At 47.0% G+C, this 8,937-nt stretch overlaps 1 protein-coding gene across 1 annotated transcript; it reads left to right on the forward strand.

The window, feature by feature from the left end:
• Positions 1 to 60: 60 nt before the first annotated feature.
• Positions 61 to 2,587, forward strand: LOC132461222 (uncharacterized). Its single transcript, XM_060056273.1, has 8 exons — positions 61 to 544; positions 665 to 898; positions 987 to 1,078; positions 1,224 to 1,328; positions 1,432 to 1,625; positions 1,723 to 1,887; positions 2,001 to 2,245; positions 2,381 to 2,587. The coding sequence occupies exons 1-8, from the start codon at positions 322 to 324 to the stop codon at positions 2,419 to 2,421; spliced, it is 1,299 nt and encodes a 432-aa protein (XP_059912256.1). The 5' UTR covers positions 61 to 321; the 3' UTR covers positions 2,422 to 2,587.
• Positions 2,588 to 8,937: the final 6,350 nt, after the last annotated feature.

The following is an 8,937-nucleotide window of genomic DNA, read 5'->3' on the forward strand; positions in this document are numbered from 1 at the left end:
AGAGCAGCAGTCCTGTATGAGAACAGCTTGAGGCAGCTTGTCACATTTTTAACTCTGCCAGTGGATACATGCACTGGTGTCTTGAGGAACGGTTCGGTGTGTGAGAGTGTTGCTCCCTTTCCAACAGTCATCACCACCAGGGGCACTGCAATGAGCGTCGAATGGGTAAGTCTTGACAGTAACTAAAATTCCCAACGAATGGTAACAGACAGCACAGTATATGCATTGTGAATTTATAAGGCTACTCTTTCTGACCACTAGATCTGCCCTAATGGACATTGCCTATGGCGGTGGAACTCCCAGCCTGTGTTGAAGTTTGGCATGCAGGCCGGGGACTTTCTACTTTCCTCAAACATCTTGCTGTCTGGAAACAACTACGCTAAAGTTGCTCTCCTCCTCAAGTTTATGAACATCCGAATGGTTAACCCGACCACCCACTACACAATCCAGGACACGTACTGTGTTGACACCATCAAAGAATACTGGGAAGAGAAGAGGTCTGAGGCCATCAGCCGACTTCAAGGGAAAGATGTTGTGCTCTTGGGTGTGTATTTTTATATTTTACCTTGTTCTACATACATTTGTATAGTGTTACGCAATGATACCGATTTTGCAAGCATCTGTCATACATGTGTTGTATTTTGAAATTAACTTATTTTTCAAGGTGATGGCAGAAATGACTCACCAGGGCATTCGGCACAATACTGCAGCTACACAACCATGGAGCTTGATTCGAAGGAAATTGTCTATGTGGCCACTATAGACAAGCGGCAGACAAACTGGAACTCCAATATCATGGAAAAGGAAGGTTTTATCCAGACTGTGGAAAAACTAACCCATGAGATAAAGGTAGTGGAATTCTGCACAGATGCCCATGTCCAGATTGGAGCCCTTTTGAGTAAGTGGTCAACAGATAAAATGTTTGTGCACAAATATTGAAATGCTGATTGAGACACCTGGAAATAAAATGATTCCTTACTTCACAGACCCAGACAAAGGCAGATACAAGGAGCTCAGGATTCACCACAGCCTGGACATTTGGCATGGTGCCAAAAACCTGTCCAAAAAAATTGCTATTGTAAGTTCTAATACATCCAATTTTATACATAACACTACCCTGTACCGGCCTGCATGTCAGTTGAATCATTGTATTTTGCTTGATCTCCATGCAAAAATACATGCACGGAATAATTTGCATTGTTTGTTTTGTTTATCCCCTCAAGGCAGGAAAGTTGAAAGGCCAGTCTATTCTCCTTCACTGGTTGAGGGATGTAGTCAACCATTTCTGGTGGTGCTGCAAGACAGCAGATACATTTCAGCAGTTTCTTGTAAGCAAGATGAATATATTTTTTTAATTCAATAAGTTCCATGATTCAAATACCCTTGACATGATGATTTTGTTTTTGTGTTTATTTGGTTTACTTTCCTTAGGCACTTTGGATTGGGGTTCTCCATCATGTGTGCAACCATCACACCTGGGAGACTGGAAGCTGCCAACATGATCACCTGGAATACACTCACGAAAAGCAGTGGATTGAGAGGGATTCCCACAGCCACAAAGCACTAGTGAACATTGTCCTCAACAAGCGCTGGCAGAAGGATGTCCACAAGTATCTGCGCTTCAGGTAAAGTGTGGGGACCTGACAATTAAATAGAAATTTCAGAGCTGTTAGAAATGTGTGGGTGTGTGTTTCTTTCTCTAATTTTTTTTTATTCATCCAGATCAACAGCACACCTTGAGTCATTTCAGAATCACATTCTGATGTATGCCAGCAAGCGCCAGGCCTTCACTCCCCGAGGGTATGACTCAAGAGTTTTGCTCGCAGCTCTGGACTACAATTTCCACCACAAACGGCAAACTTACAGGACAGCTGAGGGCCAACAAGTGTATGTGTGACTCATTAAAAATTTCTGTTCAAATAATTGCATATTCCTATTGTCTAACAATTATGTGATTTTAGTTGTCATAATGACTTGTAATACTTTCCTTTTATATTTAGTCTTAGGAAGAAGTACAATAAGAATGCCAGAAGATACAGCCTCTACGCCTTAAAATGTGAGAAATCATATGATTACATCCCTGAGTTGCAAGTGCGTATTGTGAATGGAAGAGTTGCAAGCGGGGTTGGGATGCCACGAAAGAGGACCCTACGCCCGGATGACCCAAGGCAGCTTGGTGTTGTGCCCCCAATACCTCCACCACCGATGTCAGAGTTGGTACGCACGCATGTCAGCAGAGGCCTAGGTAAGTGACACACATCTACCTGCTGTTATTTCAGCACAGGCCATTGCCTCTAACTGATACTGAATTGTGTGCACATGCATGTTAATGATAATCCATTGTGTGCACATGACTAATGGCACTCCATGTCTTTTACAGGATCAGCCCTCGATGCTGCTAGCCACATGGAGGCCGATTGAGCAGTTGTTTGGTGTTGCTGGTGTTTGAGGTGTAAATATTTTTGTAAATATTAATAAATCACTTTTGTTTTTCAAAAAAACATAAATTTCATCGTATTGTTCATGAAATTGCTATTGAACCTTATTTTGATATTTTTCTCGATCCCTAGTGTAGAACAAATACAACACAGACTCAAATAAAAAATCTTTTATTCTTCGTAACAAAAAACAGAACTCAAAAGAATACTAAATAGATATAAATATAACTTTACTATTTACTCCAAATATTTACAACACTACTCAGGCCAATCTCTCAGATCCCTGGAATGTAGCCTGTGTATTGTCCCTGAAGGTCAGGGAATTTGTCCCTAATTCTCCAAACACAGCAGCTGGGAATCACACTCCGGTTCCCCTGTCCTAATGCACCATGCTGCCAGAAAATATAATGTCTGTAAGCTGCATGCCTGTATTCCCTGTTGTCATCGCCGGGCTCCCTTACATTTCCTAAGGCAGTGAGGTTCTCCCGGTACTGCCTATGGATCCGCAGGTAACCCTCATCCAGGCAGTACTGTGTGAAATGGGGCAGGAGGCTCACACAGTGGACAGGGTCTTGGCCACAGCATTTCCTCTCCCTGTCCGTCGGCATGTCTCTGCACTTACCACAGGTACACCACGGTACCCCCGGTACCTCCGCAGATGTAGGAGCACCATGTCTTTGCTGATGCAACAGCAGAAGATCAAAAATCAGACCCGGCTGCCTCTCCAACATTCCTGCTGCGAGGCGTCTGTGATCATCAAGGCTCATCTCCTGCAGTAATCTCTGAAGAAATGAAAGGAAATAAGATGGGGTTAGGCCATTAGGTATACAGGTAGACATAAAGCCAACACGTTGGAAAACATGTTTTGCAATATAGTGCACATGCAGGAGGCAATGCAGTGTAAAGGATCTCATATTTATCAATGTTGACAAAAGACAACTTCATTAGTGTGCAAAATAAACAAATGCTCTCTAACATTTTCTAAAAGCCTTTGTTTTAAAAAACACTCAATTACCTCACGTTGTGACTATGGTGTCGTTATGTGCATAGGATTGGAAATTCATAGCCTGTTCATTTGCTGCTAGCCATATAAATTGTACAAACCTCTGTCGCTTCTCTTCTCTGCCTTTGGAAACCTTCAATCCTATCAAGATCTTCTCTTGACTCTCGTTCTCCTCTTCCTCGTCGTCCTCCTTGCCTAGCTCCCACCGATCCACTGCCTCTCTGTCCTCTCCCTCTCCCTCTTCCTCTTCCTCTTCCTCTCCCTCTCCCTACCGGCGTTGAATCGCCTGATGATGATCTCTGACAATGGACGGACATCGAAAAGTAAACGGATAAAGAATGTTTCATTACTAATAAGCACATAGTTCATGCGTTGTAGTAGAGTAGCCTAATATAAACTCTAGCCTACTAAAAAAAAGTTATAGGCCTGCTATTGCTGATTTAGATTGAATTTTTCTATTTCTCTACTGATTGCCTCGACAATGCAACATTAAAAGTTACTTCCGACGGGCCGTTTGTCCGACTTTTCAAAAAGGAGGCGCATATTAGGCCGACGGTTCAATATGCCGAATAGGCCTACATATAAAGAGTATTATACCTCCTCTCTCTCTTTTGTCACTTTGCTCTCAGAGAGAGAAAGAGATACACAACTCTTTATATGTAGGCCTATTCGGCATATTAAACCGTCGGCCTAATGCGCCTCTTGTTTGACTTATCGGACAAACGGCCCTTCGGAACAATGCGTTACGTTTTCGTAACATTGTTAAAATAATGACTATCGTGAATGATGACTGAAATAATTCACTATCTTACACTAATGATTCAATGCCGTTTGAAGTTTGTTAAAAATAACGAACCCCATCATCACTCGATTGACTCGATGAGGTAGTAGGTGTCATGTCACAGCTTCTTGGCACATACTGCCCACCGTAGTTTTTGGACAAGCGAGCACTATTAGTTTGAATGCAATATACAATTGTACCACTAGATGGGAGTAATTTTTACACAGTGTCCCTTTAATACCAATAAAATGTAAGTTTCCTCTTTTCAAAACGCAACCTCAAGCGTTTTATTAGCCGTTTCATTCATTTATCTTTTGCAGAAGGTGGGGTGGGCAGCTGAAAGGAGTCGTAGTGAAAAGAATGTTGTTTCGCCCAGGATCCTAGAGGGTCTAGTGCACGGCCCCGTTAACTTCTTGTGTCCCAGTTTTTTTGTTTTATTTAACATGAATGACGTTGATGGTTTTAGGCACTGTGTTGAATTTTAATCACTTAAAGTCGCAGAGGGATGTGAAGACAGAACTCTCGCTTATGATGCTACAAGGCTAACAATGCTAGACAACGAGAATATTTCTGCGTCCGGCACATCATGCACACGGGGGCGTGGCTGGCTCCATGATGGGCCGAACGTTCTACTCGTCAACAAAAATGGCTGCGCCCGTAAAGAGAATAATTTTCTTTGCATTTGTATCACGTTGGTCAATTTAATGTAGATTTTAAATGCTTTTACACACTTGATTACATTGCTACTTTATGCCGGTCACCAATTTATGCATTGCACTGTCTTGCTGTGTGAGCAATAAAATGTAAAGTTGTGTTTGTTTTCGATCTGGTTTGCTAAAGAGGCTAATGTAGCTAACAATAACAATGACTAGCCGATGAGAAACAGGATTTTTTTTTTAGGATTATTATGTCGGATATGTATCAAGCCGAGAAACCCCTACATTAGCCTGTGCTTGATACATATCAGATACAGAAGTTACCCCTACCTTGGCATGCATGGTAGGGATATATTATGTTATTTACAAGTTTGCTGTGGAAGGCCTTAATATATACTTATATTATTAATGCAAAGAATAACCCAATGACACAAAGAGCTTCGTCATGGCTGCCTTTACCTCCCGTAACCTGCGTTCCGGTTTATCTAGTTTTCAGCTCACGGCTATTAAATATAATACAGCTACGACTGACGTGTTCACTCTGTACTTCTCAGTCGATTCCGGGAGTTCATGGAAATCGCTTTGTGCATCGTCTTCAAAAGTCACATACACACACAGTCCAGGTGAACTCTGAACGAGTCGTACGATGCGGTCCGGGGAAAAGCCACGAAACCCTTGCACAACGACCAACGTTTCGCAAAGAACTTTGGCACCGAACTTTCAACTTTATTTCTTTTTTTTTTATGACAAGAAGTGAACAATATACAAAAATATAGAACCAAAAAACTTCACAGTGTCCTAGGAGGCAGCGATCAGAGTCAGCGGGGGTCATAAGGGTAACGATGGGGGTCATGGGTCAAGGGTCGCAACAGGGACCTCCGCTGGGGTCCTGGGTCATGAGGGGGCGCTTGGGGCCAAGGGTCGCAATGGGGGTCCTCAACGTGAGATCCAACGGGGGTCGTCGTGGGGTCACACCGGGGTCTTCAGTTGGGGGTCGTGGGTCATGACAGGGTCATTAGCTGTGGGTCTGGGGGTCATAGGGTCACGATGGGGTCTTGGGGTGGTGGGGTCACGACGGGGGTGTGGGGGTCGGGGTGACCTCAGCTGTGCAGGTAGTTACGGCAGGGCGAGGGGGGGCGGTAGTCGTACTTGCCCAGGCGGGGTGGTAGTAGGTGGTGGTGGTGTAGACGTTGGCCGAGGGGGGGGGCCGCGCTGAAGTAGTTGACGGGGTCTTCGTTGGCGTGGAGGTTGTTCTTGTTCAGGGTCTGGGGGGGGGGGGGGGGGGAGGAGAGGGAGGAGGAGGAGGAGGAGAGAGAGAAGGGAGGAGGAGGAGGAGGAGGGGGGAGAAGAGAAGGAGGAGGAGGGGAGGGGAGGAGGAGAAGAAGAGGAGGAGGAGGAGAGGAGGAGGAGGAGGAGGAGAGGGAGGAGGAGAAGGAGGAGGAGGGGGAGGAGAGGAGGAGGAGGAGAGGGTTAGGGGGGTTCATGGTGTTGATGTTAGGGGGTATGGTGGGTTTAGAAGGTAGTGGGGGTGTTGAGGAGGAAGAGAGGAGAGGAGAGGAGAGGAGAGGGAGGGGGAGGAGGGAAGGAGAGGGGGATAATGCGGTTTGCTAGAGCCTTTGAAAAGAATGAAAAACGACCAAAATGTATTTTCGGAGTCCCGCCTACAAGACACCGGATTGGCTCAAACGAACATCGAACCAGAATCACTCTTACGCCGGATTCCACCGCACGCGTTACGGCTAAGGCACGGAACGGCTGCGACTCTGCCCTGCTTGCATTTCCACCGGGCGCGTTACGGCAGCGCAGCGCTGCCTTGCGAGCCAGCGTATTCACGCAAGATCACGAGATCACGCGATAATCCTACACCTAATGTACCCACCTTCCACTCCAAAAACTACTGCAATTAAATGCTACGCTTTGTCCTTCCGGCCATTGTCCTTATAAAAAGGACTCCTCCTCCCTCTTTTCCTCCTCCTCCCCTCCCTCTCCTCATCCTCCTCCTCCTCCCCTCCTCTCTCCTCCCTCTCCTCCTCCTGCTCCTCCCTCTCCTCCTACTCTCCTACTCCTCCCTCTCCTCCTCCTCTTCCTCCTCCCTCTCCTCCTCCCTCGCCTCCTCCTCCTCCTCCCTCTCCTCCCTCCCCCTCCTCCTCCCCCTCTCTCTTCCTCCTCCTCCCTCTCCTCCTCCTCCTCCCTCTCCTCTTCCCTCTCCTCTTCCCTCTCCTCCCTCCTCTCCTCCTCCTCCTCCCTCCTCTCTCCTCCTCCTCCTCCACCTCCTCCTCTCCTCCTCCCCTCCTCGACCTTTGACCTGCGCCCACCTTGAACTCCGTGGCGTTGTCCCTCTTCCGCCGTAGGCAGGTGGTTGGGCGTGGCGGGGGGTGGACGGCGGCCGACTCCAGGGTGGGGGCGTGGTCTATCCTCTGGCAGCCGGCGAATGAGAGCGCGGAGAGCAGCACCGCCAGGAAGAAGCTGGCCGCGCCGACCGCCAGCAGCTGGAAGAGGGTGAAGGCTAATGGGGGAGGGGGGGGAGAGGCAAGAGACAGAAGGGAGGCAGGAGAGACGTGATGTTTTTCCGGTTTGTCCAACCAGCTCTAGCGGGAACGTGACGTACTTTCCCATCTTGCAGTACTTATAGCGTTCCCGTTTCTGATTGGCTAGTCATTGTTATTGTTGGCTACATTAGCCTCTTTACCAAACCAGCTCAAAAACAAACAACAGAACTTTACATTGTATTGCATGCACAGCAAGACCGTGCAATGCATGGCGACCGGAATAAACTAGTAATGTGTCATCAAGTGTGTAAGAGCATAAAGTGACATTAAAAATGACAAACTTGATACCAATACACAGAAAATATGTCTCTTTGTGGCGCAGCCATTTTTGTTGTCGAGTCGTACGGTCGGCCCCACTGAACTCGGTCTACTTTCAGAATAGCGAATGGGACCGATCAAATGAACGGTCAATCAACAATCACGCAACTAACAATTGTAATCTTAATTAGGAAGCATTTCATCGTTAAGATTCCCATGCTAACGTTAACGTTAGCATGGTAGTATCTGAGCTACGTGGTAGTGGTGGTGGTGGGGGGGGACGACGACTCTTACTTCCACAGTTCTGCTCGCTGTCCTGCCCGTTGGAGACGACTGGAATAGAGAGAGAGAGGGAGGGAGGGAGGGAGGGAGGGAAGGATGGAAGGAAGGGAGAGAGAGAGCTAGAGAGAAGACAGAGAGCAGATAGACAGACAGAAAGAGAGGGAGGGAGAGAGAGAGACAGAGAGCAGACAGAAGGCACGGACACCCCCCTGAAGCTCGTCGGTCAGTCAGAGGTGTTTCATCGACACACATGAATCCAGGATAGGAATACTAGTTAAAATACTATACAATATAGACAACGAGCAGAACTAAACACACAAGTTTAACGTGAGGAGGGCAGATCTGACTGACTAACTAACCAGCTGGGTGGGTGAGCTGTGATGACTAACTAGCTGGGTGGGTGAAGTGTGAGGGACTAACTAGCTGGATGGGTGAGCTGTGATGACTAAATATCTTGGTTGGGATGCGGTAATGACTAACTAGCTGTGATAACTAGCTGGGTGGGTGAGGTGAGACTAACTAGCTGTGGTAACTAGCTGGGTGGTGAGCTGTGACTAACTTGCTGTGGTAACTAGCTGGGTGGGTGGGGTCAGGCTAATTAGCTGTGGTAACTAGCTGGGAGGGTGAACTGTGACTAACTAGCTGGGTGGGTGAGTTGAGACTAACTAGCTGGGTGGTTGAGGTGAGACTGGGTGGGTGAGGTGAGACTAACTAGCTGTGGTAACTATTTGGGTGGGTGAGGTGTGATCACTGAGTAACTAACTAGCTGCGGTAACTAGCTGGGTGGGTGAGGTGTGACTAACTAACTGGTGGTTGAGGTGAGACTGGGTGGTGAGGTGAGACTAACTAGCTGTGGTAACTAGTAGGGTTGGTGAGGTGTGATTACTGAGTAAATAACTAGCTGTGATAACTAGCTGGGTGGGTGAGGTGAGACTAACTATCTGAACTAACTAGCTGGGTGGGTGGGGTG

Source organism: Gadus macrocephalus, chromosome 7 (genome assembly GCF_031168955.1).
Source record: "Gadus macrocephalus chromosome 7, ASM3116895v1".
NCBI lineage: Eukaryota > Metazoa > Chordata > Actinopteri > Gadiformes > Gadidae > Gadus > Gadus macrocephalus.

Excerpts from the sequence above, each read along its gene's own strand:
- LOC132461222 (XM_060056273.1), top strand. The coding sequence starts at position 322 with ATGCAGGCCGGGGACTTTCTACTTTCCTCAAACATCTTGCTGTCTGGA. Across the intron at positions 545-664 it reads GAAAGATGTTGTGCTCTTGG|GTGATGGCAGAAATGACTCA; the intron begins GTGTGTATTTTT and ends TTATTTTTCAAG. Across the intron at positions 1,888-2,000 it reads ACAGCTGAGGGCCAACAAGT|TCTTAGGAAGAAGTACAATA; the intron begins GTATGTGTGACT and ends TTTTATATTTAG.